The sequence below is a fragment of the Vulpes lagopus genome, chromosome 2, assembly GCF_018345385.1.
Source record: "Vulpes lagopus strain Blue_001 chromosome 2, ASM1834538v1, whole genome shotgun sequence".
NCBI classification, from domain to species: domain Eukaryota; kingdom Metazoa; phylum Chordata; class Mammalia; order Carnivora; family Canidae; genus Vulpes; species Vulpes lagopus.
The window spans coordinates 168,006,478-168,021,997 of record NC_054825.1 but is presented as its reverse complement, the minus strand read 5'-3'; the positions used below and the strand labels follow the sequence as shown (position 1 = coordinate 168,021,997).

At 48.5% G+C, this 15,520-nt stretch overlaps 1 protein-coding gene across 1 annotated transcript; it reads left to right on the top strand.

The window, feature by feature from the left end:
* Nucleotides 1-1,114: 1,114 nt before the first annotated feature.
* Nucleotides 1,115-15,467, top strand: LOC121479025. Its single transcript, XM_041734541.1, has 9 exons — nucleotides 1,115-1,241; nucleotides 2,295-2,396; nucleotides 2,646-2,792; nucleotides 6,193-6,336; nucleotides 8,899-9,039; nucleotides 10,896-11,027; nucleotides 12,218-12,382; nucleotides 12,653-12,799; nucleotides 14,660-15,467. Exons 1-9 carry the CDS (start codon nucleotides 1,187-1,189, stop codon nucleotides 14,887-14,889), a joined length of 1,263 nt encoding a protein of 420 aa, XP_041590475.1. The 5' UTR covers nucleotides 1,115-1,186; the 3' UTR covers nucleotides 14,890-15,467.
* The last annotated feature ends 53 nt before the right edge of the window (nucleotides 15,468-15,520 follow it).

The window sequence follows — 15,520 nt, the reverse complement described above, 5'->3', positions numbered from 1 at the left end:
CCCCAGAGTTATACCTCAAGGGAGAGGCAGGTGGGGAGTCAAAGCAGTGAAGAGGCGACTCTGACGGAGACTAAGCATTGGGGCTGGGAGCCCCTCGGGGGTGCTTGAGATCGACCTCACTCCCATTGAACAGATGTGTGAATCAAAGCTGCCCATCAGCGGAGAGAAATGCAGGCCTCCTCTGGCGAGGGCAGGTCATATTCTAGGTAAGGGTAGGGGACTGCTTCCCCTCTTTCTTTTAGGTAAAGCCCAGCAGTCAAGTCTGAGAGGTCTGGGTTCAAATCCTGATTTTGCCAATGTCCTTACTTCACAGCTTTGGAGTAGGGCCTTCGTGACTCTGAGACTTAGTTTCCTTCTCTATAAAATGGGGGATATTTAGGGACTCCTGGGTGGCTCAGAGGTCAACATCTACCTTTGGCTCAGAGCATGATCCTCAGTCTGGGGGTCGAGTCCCGCATCAAGCTCCCCACGGGGAGCCTGCTTCTCCCTCTATGTCTCTACCTCTGTGTGTGTGTGTCTTTCATGAATAAATAAATAAAATCTTTTTTTAAAATGGGGAAAATAAGGACTCATTTCAACTGTACCAGCTGTTAAAATATTGAAATACTTCCAGGTCTGGTCAGTAAAAAATCTGCTATCCTAAGACCCCAAGTGCCCCCCGTGACATATCTGGGTCCTCCTGGGCACCCTCGTGTTCCAGCAACTAAATGTTTAACGCTGGGTCGGTGGAGGCCACTGGGTCACTGCTCCAGCAGTTGTGCACGGTTGTCCCTGCCACATATCGTGGCCTGTACTGATGAACAGAGAATATTTGGGACGCTGTATCCCTCCTGGGGAGAAGGGTAATGCTTTGTAAGACTATTGTAAGGATCCAGTGGGTTAACATCTCCCTGGAATGACCAGGAGCTTGTTAATAATAGCAATAATAGTACCAGCACACCTATCTGTCTTTCTTTGGCTTCATGAGTAACTCGAGCTTCTCCCATGTGCCTCTCAGGACTCAGTTTCCCCATCTCCGTGCTCCCTAAGCCCCTGTCCCCTGCCAAGTGTTCCAGTGGCCAGGATGGCAGGTGGGGCCACCCTCTCCCTAGTCTGTTTGCTCTCTCTCTTCCAGGGCTGCTAGCCAAGGCCCTTGAATAAAAGGCCAGGTCACCTGTGTCCTGCTTCCTCCCCTCCGGCCTGGATCATGCTCCAGCTCCTCACTGCTCTGGCGCTCTTGGGAGCGCTGGCCACCCCAGCAGGTAGGCGCATCATGTGCGGTCCCCAAGAGCAAAACCCAAAAAGGAGGGTGAGAACGAGAGTGAGCGAGTGAGCGAGCGAGTGAGACAGTCCATGTTCACAGATGCGAATCCAGCTTCAGAGTCTGAGGCCCAGCCCCTTCTACCTCGGCTTTTTGTCTAGCAGAGGCAGCCAAACTGCTGGAGAGCATAGTTCTGAGGCCAGGCCACCAGGGTTCAAATCTTGCCTCCACCAAAGTGACCAAAGATCACTTTGCTGTGTGATCTTAAGCAAACCACTGACCGTCTCTGTGCCTCAAAAGGGGAAAAAAAAGCTGGTGGGGGCATTCATGGAATGAATATATTCAAAGAACTTTTTAAGAGCTTAGAACAGTCTCAGGCCATAAGTAGCCCTGTCCGAAGGGATCCACACTGAGAGCCAAGAACAGTTTCGATTCCTTACTTTGCCTTCCTGTCTCCCCTTTGCTTCTAATTCTGCCCTCATTGGCTCAGGTTGGGGATCGAGTGGCCTGGCCCTTAGCCAGGGTCTCACTGCATGATCTGGAGTGGGACTTTAAGCCCCATCTGCTTTCACTTGCCTCGTGTACTCATCCACGAGCGGCAGGTGTGAGATGAGGTTCACTGTTTTCAGACCGTGCTCCCCTCCAGCCTCACGGTTTCTCGGGAGAGCCCCAGGTGCCTCTCTGCAGGTCGACAAGAAGGCTTCCCGGATGGACGGACGGACGCGGGTCTCCCCAGCCTAGCCCAGGAAGGGGCATTTCACTTTTAGATGTTCAACTCTGGGCTTGCAAGGGAGATGTTTGGAGAAGGAGTTTCCTGGCGAGAACCAGGTCGATTAGCTGGAGATGGCCAGCAGCTCCAGCTTGGTGATGCTGCTCCCTGCCTCTGAACCTTTGCCGTTTTGCCCACCCAGAGCGCCGGCCACACAGCTCCGGGAAAACATCCCATGATCTCCCTCCCACCCCAGCCTGTACTACTATTCTGGAATCCTGTGTGTGTGTGCACCTGTGTTTTTCTCCTCAGTTGCAGGGTCTGATCATTCCTCTCTCCCCACAGGGACCTCCCAGATGTGTCCAGCCTGCTCTTTGCTGGGAGATTGTACCGAGAGAACCTGTCCTCCCACCAAGGAAGCCTGCTTGTTTAGCCAGATGCAGCTGGGTGGGGGGACCAGAGGGGGCCTGGGTGGAGGACCCATAAAGTGGGTGGGGAAGGGTTTTGTGTGTGGGGGTGAAGGCATGAAAGAACCACCCCAGGACTGGACTCATAACTCAGCATAGGGCCGCTGGGGTGGTGGGGGGTTAGGGGGCAGGCTTCAATGCCAGCTGGGGGATTGCTACAGACAGGGCCACGGTTGGGGCCGGGGTGTGGGAGAGTCTCTGATCTCTCCTCCACAACCTCTGTCCCCAGAAAATGGGAATCTCATCAAGAACGGGTCATGTGTCGCCCCTGGGGAATGCCGAGAAGGTGTCTACTCCCTGACCTATGGCCCCGACTTGAGTCTCTGGGTCAGCATGGCCTGTTGTGAGGACAACTGCAGCAAGGCCACCCGACAAGGTTTGTTGGCAGGACTTGGGGGTCACAGCCCCAGGTAGGGTGTTGGGGGAACTTGACCTCAATTTCCAGCTCTGCCTGGCTGACCAGAGAAAGGAGAACCTCAGTATTCTCATCTGGAAAATGGGTGTGAACTAAGTTTTGCAGGGGGTGCCTTCAAGCACAAGGCTGGCACGTAGCAGGCACTGCAGAAATTGTAGTTGCACTCACTGAGTTATTGAGGGGCTGGAGAGGAGCCTCAAACTTTTATTTCTCCTTAGGAGAAGAGCTCCCTTGAGGGCTAATTGAGCAGAGCAGTGTGGGGCGCTTGGGTGGCTCAGTTGGTTAAGCATCTGCTTTCGGTTCAGGTCATGATCCTGGGGTCCTGGATGAAGCCCCATTTCGTGGTCTCTGCTCAGCAGGGCGCCTGCTTCTCCCTCTGCCTCTGCCTGCCACTCCCCCTGCTTGTGTTCTCTCTGTGAAATAAATAAATAAAATTTTAAAAGAGACAGAAAAAGAAACATAGGCATGGCGATAGGCCCAGTTTAGAGTGAGGCCAGCAAGTACCCCAGGGTGCAAAATTTAAGGAGGCATTCACTTTCAGGCGCTGACTCTGCGCTTGCATGACCTTGAGAGGGGGTGCCTCCTTGCTGGTCTTACTCCATTCAGACCTGGCTCGGAGCTGCGATAAAGATCACTTTTTGTTGCTTGTTTATTTTTCCAAAGAAGGAATCCGTATTTGGCAGGTACAGCAATGGGGGGAGACCTGGGACAGCTCCACACTCGGGGCTACTAGCCATCCTTTCCTTTTTTTTTTTTTAGATTTTTTATTTATTCATGAGAGACACAGGCAGAGGGAGAAGCAGGCTCCACGCAGGGAGCCTGACGTGGGACTCGATCCAGGGAGTTCAGGATCATGCCCTGGGCCGAAGGCAGGCACTAAACCACTGAGGCACCCAGGGATCCCCCAGCCATCCTTTTCAAACAACCAGGATTACCTTCCTTCTAAAAATTGTGCTGCTCCCCAAATAAAACAGCCAGTTCCTAGCTAAATGGTCCGCATGCCATTCAGTAGATAAAATGCCAGTTATGATTCTAACTGCATTAGACAAAATTCTTATGTGTAGAGAAAGATCAAAAAGACTATCTTGGAATACTCTTGAGTAAGGTCTTTTGGTGGACAATCTATAGCAGTGCTGCCCAGGAGAAATGCAACGTGAGCCATTGACGTAATAAGAGCTTTTCTAGTAGCCACGTTAAAAAGTGCAAAGAAACAGGTGCAATTAATTTTAGTAATGTATTTTATTCGAGGTAACATATCTAAACTATTCTTCTGACATATATGTAATCAATATAAAATTATTAATGAGATATTTTATTGTTTCAAACTAAGCCTCTGAAATCTAGGATGTGTTTTATACTCACAGCACCCCCAAGGCGATCTACCACATTTCTTTTTTTTTTTTTGTCATTGTTTTTTAAAGTTGATGTAGAGTCGACACACAATGTCACGCTAGTTTCAGGCGTCCGACAAAGTGATCGGACAGCTGTATGTGTCATATATGCTATGTTCACCACAAGTGTAGCTGTACAAAGCCATTACCATTTCATTGACTATATCCCTTATGCTGTACCTTTCATTCTTGTGACTTATTCATTCTATAACTAGAATCCTATACCTCCCACTCCCCTTCACTGATAGTTTTTTAAAGATTTTATTTATTTGAAAGAGAGAGGAGAGAGAGAGAGTAAGCGAGGGAGACAGAGCAGGAGCGGGGAGGAGAGGGATAAGCAGGCTCCTTGGGGCTCCATTCCAGGATCCTGGGATCACAACCCAAGCCGAAGGCAGATGCTTAACCAACTGAGCCACCCAGGTACCCCCTCCCCTTCACAAATGTTGTCCCCCCCAATCCACCTCCCCTTGTTAACCATATGCACGCATCTGGATGTGGGGCTTGATCCCAGGACTCCAGGATCATGACCTGAGCTGAAGGCAGATGCTCAACCACAGAGCCACCCAGGTGCCCCCTCCCCTTCACAAATGTTGTCCCCCCAATCCACCTCCCCTTGTTAACCATATGCATTCATCTATGGGTGGATGCTTGGGTTGTCTGCATATTTTGACTATTGTAAATAATGCTACTTTAAACATAGTGCATGTATCTTCTTGATCTAGTGTTTTTGCTTTCTTTGGGTAAATACCCAGTAGTGGAATTACTGGATCCATATGGTATTTCTATTTTTAATTTTTTTGAGGAACTTACATACTTACAACAGTGCAGGAGGGAGATCTGCCACATTTCAAGAGCTCAACAGCCACAGGTGCACAGTGGCCACGTATTAGCACAGTTCTGTGGTCATGTTTTCTTTAGTGGACTTTTTTTAAAAAAAGATTTTATTTATTTAAGAGGAGTCAGAGAGAGGGAGGGAGAGAGACAGAGATGAGAGAGAGAACCTGGGAGGCGTGCAAACAGGGAGAGGGGCAGAGGGAGAGTGCTGAGTGCAGAGCCTGATGCAGGGCTCGATCCTGCCACCCTGAGGTCATGGCCTGAGGTGAAATCAAGAGTCAGACCACTTTGAGCCACCCCAGTGGCCCTCTTCAGTCAACTTTTCTGTTTGCCAATATTGCGATTTAAACCCACATTAAAATGATTGGTGGCTTAGTTTTGACTCAGGAAATATATGCTTAAGCAGTTTTCTCTTAAATGTTTCAGATCTCTAAGCAAGTTCTGGGATTGATCAGGTGGTGGAAAGCCCAGAAGCCACAGCCCTGCTCTTTGGCAGAACACCACAGTATCTTAAAACCTAAAATAACAGGGGGCACCTGGGTGGCTCCGTGGTTGAGCATCTGCCTTCAGCTCAGGTCATGATCCTGGAGTCCTGGGATCAAGCCCCACATCCAGATCCCTGCTCAGCTGGGAGTTTGCTTCTCTCTCTCCCTCTGCCTGCTGCTCCCCCTGCTTGTGCTCTCTCTCTCTCTCTGTGTCAAATAAATAAAAATGAAATCTTAAAAAAGAAAAAAAAAACCCTGAAATAACAGGATCACTTTTTAATCACTTTTGGAATTCAGTGTGTTCAAGGGAGGGCTTTGGTTTGGATGGTCAGTGGTGTCTCCAGAACAGGGCCTGGTACACAGTGGGCGCTCAAGAAATGTTTGTGGGATCAATAAAAGCATCCACAGGACCCAGCCTGAAGGTCTGTTTAGGACAAACGACCAGTGTGGGGCAGCCTCACCTTCGGCTCTGTTTGCTGCTCCTCAGAACATGTCTTCAGGGTTGGAAGGAGGTGGCTGAGACCAGGCTGATCCCACTTCACAGGAAAATGCTCTGGGTTGTGGTGGGGGTTGGTCGGGGAAGGAGGGCTGCAGGGAGGGGTGGGTGTTTCTTAGCCTTCATCCCACCCTGACCACATCCACTCCCACCAGAGGCACCACCCAAAGCCCAGCTCAACGGAGTGAAATGTCACTATTGTTTTGGGGATAAGTCAGCCTTGTGTGACTCCCGTTTGGTCATGAACTGCACTGGTGATCAGACCGTGTGTCTCACCCTCAATGGGACATGGAATGGAGGTAAGAGTTTCTGGCCCTCAGGACCAATTTGGGTGGTGGGCCTCCCTCTCACCTGCACAAATGAGTGCCGAGGTTCATTAGTAGGTGGTGCTCTGGTGCTCTTGCTATTTAGTGAATCACTCACAAAGGTAGTGGCTTAAAATAATGGCCATCATTTTATTAACTCTTTCTGTAGGTTGGGAATTGTGAAAGAGCTCAACTGGATGGTTCTGAATCTCTCATGGGATTCCCAGGCAGAGGGTGGCAGGAGCTGGAAATGCAGGTCCCAGAGCAACTCACTTGTGTAGACTCTGGGCCTCTCGATGTGATTTTTCCCCATTGGTTAGACTGGGATTCTTCACAGCATGGCTGCCTCAGGGCCCTTTATATGCTGACTGAAGATCTCAGTACTGAATAGTACAGCAATCAAGGCATCAATGGGGGCCACTTAGGTATCTCTCTCTCTCTTTGCAAGTAATCCTAGGGCTTTTTTTTTTTTTTTTTTAAGATTTTATTTATTCAGGAGAGACCCAGAAAGAGACAGAGAGAGGCTGAGACACAGGCAGAGGGAGAAGTAGGCTCCATGCAGGGAGCCCGACATGAGACCCGATCCTGGGTCTCCAGGATCATGCTCTGGGCCGAAGGTGGCACTAAACCGCTGAGCCACCTGGGCTGCTCTCCTAGGGCTTTTCTATGTGATTTCTCCACACTGGGTAGATTGGACTTCCCCACATCATGGCTGTCACCATCCTTACATGGTGACTCAAGACTTTCAGAGAGAGTATTCCAGGAAACAAAGTGGCAGCTGCATGGTCTTTGATGATCTAGCCTTGGAAGTCACATGCCATTTTACCATATTTTATTGGTTGAAACAGTCACAGAAGTCCATCTGGTTTCAAGAAGACAAAGCATAGACTTTTGATGTTTCAAAGAATTTGTAGATGTATTTTATTTATTTATTTATTTATTTTTAATTTTATTTATTTATGATAGTCACAGAGAGAGAGAGAGGCAGAGACACAGGCAGAGGGAGAAGCAGGCTCCATGCACCGGGAGCCTGATGTGGGATTCGATCCCGGGTCTCCAGGATCGCGTCCTGAGTCAAAGGCAGGCGCTAAGCCGCTGCGCCACTCAGGGATCCCTGTAGATGTATTTTAAAATCACCATGATGTGTTGGCAAATGGTTGACATAGAGCCTTTTAGAGTGAAAGTCTTAGAATAGAACTACACTGACCTGAGGATAGACTATTAGGCCAACAAAGTCATAGGAAGAAGTGATCTGGCCTGCTCCTGGCAGCCTGGATCCTCTGAAGGGTCTTCTTGCTATAAGTAGTAGCATACAGGGGAGGTATGAGGTCAGGGGGTGGGGGGCACAGGAGGTGGGAGTAGTCTGCTCTGGGAGGGAGGACTATTTTATCACAGCCATTGTGTAGAAATGCTGGAATATGGTGATAAAAAGAAGCAGATTGATGTTTAGTCATTATTATTAATTTTTTAAATTTATTTTTAAGATTTTATTTATTCATTTGTGAAAGACACAAAGAGAGGCAGAGACATAGGCAGAGGGAGAAGTAGGTTTCCTGCTGGGAGCCTGATGCGGGGACTCAATTCCAGGACCCCAGGATCACGACCTGAGCTAAAGGCAAATATTCAACCACTGAGCCACCCAGGTGTCCCTATTGTTATTTTTTTTAAGTGAGCTCTACACCCAACGTAGGGCTTGAACTCAGGATCCCAAGATCAAGAGTCCTATGCTCTATGAACTGAGCTAGCCAGGCACCCCTAGTCCATCTTATTATTGTTTTTAAATGCTCTACAGAGAGCACACTCCCTTATAGCCTGCTCCCATTACCATACCCCTTGGTATGCCACTGTTTACAGATGAACTGAATATTGTACAAAAATATTTTCCATGCTTTTGGGGGCTTATAGGAAGTTAGGGGAATTTCCAGGGGCCCCCAAACAAAGTAAAAATGTGAGCAAAAATCAGAACAAGAGCAGTAAGTAAACATGAAAAGCACAGTGGCCCTGAAAACAGAGGTTGATCTCACTCTGCTTTGGATGACTAGGTCTTGGGACCACAGCATGGTTGAGGAGCTGACTCTGAGGGTCCCACATAAGCCAGGGACCTTAGAAGGGGACTGAAATGATCCCTGGTTGGTACTACCTCTTAGACCTCAGTATAAACAAAGGCAAATCCTCTCAAATGGGAAGCTCCCAGGAGGGCCCCAGATTAACATCAACCAGATATGAGCCCACAGTCAGAGCTCATGAAATGCACAAGGGAACAAGTCACCATGAGTGAGAGCAGAAGCAAGAAATAAGAGATGTAGATTCAGGAGGAGTTCAGCTATTGTAATTATCAGCTGTAGAACATAGCTGTATGTGACACATTTGAAGGGATAAAATTAGAATCGCAAAAATGAGCAGGCATCAAGAGGTTGTAAGAAAAGGCCGGGCAGATTTGAAAATGAATCCTATAGAACTATCAAGAGAGATGGGAACTTTGAGACAGAGAAAGTCATCAAGGTGGGAAGGTTCTGACTTTGAGTTTCCTCCTGCAACTTTCTCTTGTTTCTGCAGGAGGTCCCCAAATCTTGAAGGGCTGTGCTACCCCAAATGTCTGCCACCTGCAAGTGAACACCACCCTGGGCCCAGAAGCATCTGGATTTCATCTCATCAGCAAGCCTGAATGCGACTATATGGTTACTACCCCCCAGCCAAGTGCGTTGAACTCTGACTTCCTGGGATTCTATCTTTTTCTGCCCTTCCCAGATCCCACATGCCCTTCCCAATCTTATGTGTTTCCAGGGTATCCCCTCCCCCTACCATATGCTCTCAGGGAGTGCAATTACCCACAGAAGAGCACACACATACACACACACACACCATGTAACACACTTAGAAGCAGAAAATCCTGCTGGCACACACCCACACATCCACAAACATCTACATCTATATCCCAGCACCCAAAACTTGCCGACAGAGGAGCACACATTTCTAAACACGAGCATCCTGTCATGTAAGTGAGACTAGAGATACAAACCCTGTTTAAACAAGAAATCTAATGGTCTTTTTTTCTTTCTTTCCTTCACTTCCTTGCTTGTGAAAGAAGACAGATTTGCCAACAGCCTTCTTTTGGCTTAACAAAGAACACAGACAGTAAGTTTTATCTTCCAGAAAAGAGAGTTGCTAATTGAGATAGTATTTACTGGGGCAACAGCTTTTTAAGTGAGACAACTGAACAGAATCACAGATGTTTCAGAGGTGAGAAAGGCAATTTCCTTTTTTTTTTTTAAAGATTTTATTTATTTATTTATTTATTTATTTATTTATTTATTCATGAGAGAGAGAGAGAGAGGCAGAGACAGAGAGAGAGAGAGGCAGAGATACAGGCAGAGAGAGAAGCAGGCTCCATGCAGGGAGCCTGATGCGGGACTTGATCCCGGGTCTCCAGGATCATACCCTGGGCTGAAGGCGGTGCTAAACTGCTGAGCTACCCAGGCTGCTGGAGAGGCAATTTCCAAATCCTCTTTTGTTAGAAACCACCCAGCAAAGACAGTTCTGAGATGCAAAGGACAATCTGTTTGCTCAATCTGCAGGCAAAGAGGAAGCATTCTCACCTTTGGCTTCCTCAGATTACCAGCCATTGGAGTTTTACTTTTAAAAACTAAACAGTGGATTAAATTTTTAAAAAAGATTTTATTTATTCATGAGAGACACAGAGAGAGACAGAGACATACATAGGCAGATGAAGAGAGGCAGGCTCCCTGCAGGGAGCCTGATGTAGGACTCGATTCCCAGGTCCCTGGGATCACGACCTGAGCCAAAGGCAGACGCTTGACCACTGAGCTACTCAGGTGCCCCAAACAGTGGATTAAATTAATGACCACAATGAAGAAAACAAAAAAGGGTGGACAAAGGACCTCAAAATTTACAATATGAAAGGAGAAAGGGCAAAACAGGGTAACTAACAACTAGAAGACAAGACGTGGAATTTTTGCATATATGGTCCCTATGGGCATGTAACACAACCGTGCAGGGACTTATCAGTTATCAGGTGCGTGCGCATGGACGGATATAAGCACACAAACATACGGAAGTAAGAAATACAGATGTGCTGAAACACTTTACTAACATCCACAGACATTCATGTCTGTACTCCCACATATATATGCAAGCACCCTCAACTTTGCTGGGAACACAGACAGACCCAGACACAGAAACACGCTCAGACCCACAGAACCAGCCCTATATGTATCCACATAGGAAGGTGCTCTGCTCACACAGAGATGCACCTAGACAGCTTCTCACAGGGGGGCCCATGGAGCCACACGCAAACATCCCCACCCTTCTGCAGACAGTTCCAGAGGACGCAGAGTTCAACATAGGCACTCACAACCACGTGTGCACACAGGGCAACAGGACTGCGTGCTTGTGTACGCAAACTGCATCATTGCAGAAGTGCACATATGCAGCATATTTACACTGATGTACTCAGAAACGTGTACACACACACACACACACACACACACACAGAAGCTGTTCCCAAGCCAATTTACCTTCCTCTCTCTCTCCAGGTTCCCCTGCAACCACAACTCTGACCGAGGATAAACTCACCACCTGTTTCACCTGCTCAGGCCTCAATGATTGTGACACGGTCTTCTGCGCAGCGGATAGGAACTACTGCCTTCAGACACTGGGCATCCTGGGTGAGTGTCCCTGGAGACTGGATTGGGTGGTGGAGGTGAAAAGGGGTCTGAAGCACACCACCCCTTGCCCCGCCCCCCACGTTTGCTGCCCTGCCCCCCATGTTTGCTGCCCAGCCCCTTTGTTTGCTGCCTGGCCTCCAGCACCAGCGAAGGCAGGTTTTTCCTGGAGTTGGAGGGCAGAGGCTGGTGGCGGTGGAGCGTGTACATTTAAAATCTGATGCCACCTTGCTACTGTTATTTATTACTGAACAAGTCAGCTCAAGACATAGTGGCTTAACCAGTCACAAGAGAGCAAATACTGCATGACTTCTTTTATGTGAGATACCTAGAGTAGTCACCTTGGTGGTAGTTTTAGTTTTGCAAAATGAGAAGGTTCTAGAGATCTGTTGCATAACAATGTAAATATAGTTAACACCACAGAAGATATACTTAAAAATGCCTAAGAGGGTACATTTTATATTATATAGGGTGGTTTTGTTTTGGGTTTTTTTGGCCACCATTTAAAAATAAAACTGTGTGGCTTAAAACAATGATTTACTATTTCTCACTATTCTGTGGGTTGATGAAGCTCAGCTTAGGCAGATCTTCTCCTCCAAGAGGTGATGTTCCTCCATGTGGCTGCATTTATCTGAGAACCTGGCTGGGGCTGGAATGTTCGATACAGCCTCTTGCCTTCTGAGATCTCTGTCCATGTGGTCTGTCACCAGTCAGTAGCCTCGCTGAGCTTCCTTACAGTATGGTGCTGGCTTCCGAGAAGGAAGAGGTGGAGACCATGGGCTTCTTAAGAGAGAGAAGCCCAGCCCCAGCCCAGTGTCACTCTTGCCACAGTCTATTGATTAGAGCTAGTCACAAGGCCAGCTCAGATTTAAGGGATGAGGACATGGATTCTATCTCTTGATATGGGAGTGCTGAGGTAAGATACAGAAAAGCATGGGGGGTGGGAGATAGAGTCACAGCCATCTTGATCTAGGACAACATTCTGGGCAAGGAGGCCTCTGTGGGTCTGCCCCATAAAGGGAAAAACTAGACTTTTCTGTACATGGGAAAAGGAAGTGAGCTGGAAACCAGCTCTTCTCTGCCTTCCAGCAACGTAAGTAAAGATGCCAACAATGACACCCAGAGGGGGCTTCTAGTCAGGGGGTGGTTCACGATCGCCTTTCCTCACAAACCTACCCTCCGCATCTCTCCAGCCTTAGAGGAAGGTAACTCTGTTGTCTGGAGACGTGGTTCCTGTGTGGCCTCCAAGGACTGTGGATTTGGCACCTCCATCTCTGCCTTCACCTACAGCAGTGACTTTAGTTTCTGGATCAATTCCACCTGTTGCCAAGGCAACTGCCAAGCACTCACTCCTCTCGGTATGCTGCCACCAGAAAGCAGTCGCGGGTGGCCAAGGAAGCGGTGGGGTGACTGTGGAGGAGACTTTGTCCGGATTTGAGGAAGGCAGGCAGGTAGAAACATCACTCAGGAGCATCCCTATTCCCCAGTCAGGCTGCCCAAAGGCACCCTGACCCCAGCTAAGTGGGAAATTCCAGTAAGGTCATCTCACTGTTGGGGAGCTCGTGAGCACAGAGAGCCCTGGAGGTCCTGAGAGCCCTCCTGGCTGACTGTCACCCTTCCCTTTACAGCAATTCTGCCAACTTCACACACCCTGAACGAGTTCCTGTGTCCTGCATGTCCCAGCAGCCAGCCAGGGTCCTGCAATTCCTCCTTCTATATGCAGTGTCGCAGTGGGGAAACTGAGTGTGTCCAGCTGGACCTGGTCCTTGTAGAAGGTAATCTATGTGTCCGTGTGTATGTGTGTGTGTGTGTGTGTGTGTGTGTGTGTGCACCCAAGAGTGAGCCTGAGCATGTTGGTTTTTGAACCAGGCATGCCTGAGTTGGGAGTCTCAAAGTCCATAAGACTTCTGGATGAGTACTGTCCAAAAGGAATATAATGCAAGCCACACATAGAATTTCAAGTTTCTGAGTAGCCACATTAAAAAGTAAAAAGTAACAGATGAAATTAATTTAGTATTTTATTTGCCCCAATATATCCAACAGTTGTAATTTCAATGCATAATCAATATAAGAAATCATGAGATACCTTACATTCGTTTTTTCCTACTAAGCCTTTGGAATCTGGTATGGATGTTTTTTAAGATTTTATTTATTTATTCATGAGAGACACAGAGAGAGAGAGGCAGAGACATAGACAGAGGGAGAAGCAGGCTCCCTGCAGGGAGCGCAAAGTGGGACTCGATCCCAGGACCCTGGGATCACACCTTGACGAAGTCAGACGCTCAACCACTGAGCTACCCAGGCGTCCCTCTGATGTGGGTTTTATACTCACAGCACATTTCACTTCAGACCAGCTGTATCTCTAGTGCTCAATAGCCATGTGTGGCCAGTGGCTACTGTACTGAAAATTCTAGAACATATTAAATGCTATGTATGGCATTTCAGTGAATCTGAGACCATCATGGCTCTATGAGGAAATGAACCAAGAAAATACAGACTGTGCTGTGAGGTTTCCTTTTTTTTTTTTTTCTTAATGGAGAAGTTCAAAGATAAATAAAAGAGTGAATAGTTTAATAAATCTCATGTGCCCTTCACCCAACCCCAATAATTATCCACTCATGGCCAACTGTGTTTCATCTCTACCCTCGCCCCACATTATTTTGAATGCAACCTCAGATATCACATCCTTTGAACTGTAAATCTTTCCATACACTTCTTTAAAAGATGAGGACTTGGGATGCCTGTGTGGCTCAGCAGTTGACCATCTGCCTTTGGCTCAGGGCGTGATCCTGGGGTCCGGGATCGGGTCCCGCATCAGGCTCCCCTCGAGGACCCTGTTTCTGTCTCTGCCTGTGTCTCTGCCTCTCTCTCTGTATCTCTCAAGAATAAATAAATAAAATCTTTAAAAAATTAAAAGATGAGGACTTAAAAACAAGCTGCAATCGTGGTGGGGTGTTGTTTGTTGGTAAAATAAGACTAGATCACTTTCATATCCCCCGCCGAATTCTCAATAAACTGGTTTTGTTTGTATACTTATATTTATATAAAATGCATCACACTGTACCATAATCCTTCTGAAATGGCTCTGCGGAAGCCTAGGTAGGAAGAAGGTAAGGAACCTGTGCACTAAATCTGTTGGAAGGGTGTGTGGAATAGAACGGCCTCCGGGCATCACAGTTATTAATGTATTCAGTACTATTAATAATTGAATACAAGTAAAAAGGGATCCCTGGGTGGTGCAGTGGTTTAGCGCCTGCCTTTGGCCCAGGGCGCGATCCTGGAGACCTGGGATCGAATCCCACGTCGGGCTCCCGGTGCATGGAGCCTGCTTCTCCCTCTGCCTATGTCTCTGCCTATCTCTCTGTGTGTGTGTGACTATCATAAAAAAAAAAAAAAAAAGAATACAAGTAAAAAGAAAGCCTGCAACATACATGTAAGGTATAAAGAGTAGCAATGAAAGGCACAGGGGTGACCAGGCCCCAGCTGGAGGATCCCAGCTTTTCTGGTGAGTTTTCCCAAAGGACCTGGGTGGTTCAGAGGACCTCCCGGGTGGCACACAGTGACAGGTGTGCACGATGGTGCCGGGGACACCTGCTGACATGGCCTCACGTGCGTCCTCCCTCACGTCTCCACAGGTGGCCAGAACATGAGTGTGCGCGGCTGCGGCTCCCCGGACCTGTGCAGTGCCCAGGCCGCCACCGAGGGGCTTCTGGTGCTGCCTGGCCACCGGCTGGCCCGCAGGCCCCAGTGCAGCACCAGCCAGCGCGCCGTCATGAGCTCCAGGTGCCACTCGGGTGCGCCACCTGGCCTCCACCTTGCCCTGTCCATGCTGCTGGTGGCCCTGAGCACCGCGGCCCTCTGCTGAGCAGGCTGGCCTCCACTGCCCTCGCCCTGCAGCCACTCAACCCTATGCTTGTGGCCCACGTTGCAAGATGGCACTTTGACCCCCCCTTTACTTCTGGCATTTCTAAGCCTAGAAGCTTCTGGTGAGAGAAGTCAGAAACCAGGGGTGAGCCTCCTCCCTCTGACTAAGAGCTTCCCCAGGGCTAGTCCCCTTTCTTAACACCAGGGTATGAAGGCTATGCCTCCTCCCTCAGACTAAGCCGTACTTCCTCAGGCCTCAGATTAGAGCTGCTTCTGTGGTCACACATTCTTATCAGGGGCCCCAAAGATGAAGCCTCCTTCCTCAGGCGAGGCTGTTTGCAACACCAGGCGCCTCCCTCAAACTAGGGCTGTGTCTGTTTTCCTGAACCTTGGGAAGCAGCTCCTCCCCTCTTTAGGGTCTAGCAAAGTCTTGGGCAGCCAAGATGGGTTTGAGGACCAAATACACTCTTTTCCTAGGCTTTTAGAGCACCCCTTCCACCACTATCACCACCACCACCAGCACCACTGGCTCTCTTCTATCTGGGCTCAGTCTCCCCATTGTAACCAAACCCGAATGAATCTCATCCCACAACGCCAAGTGGTTTGGGTTTCCTTCTTCTCACATCGCAACC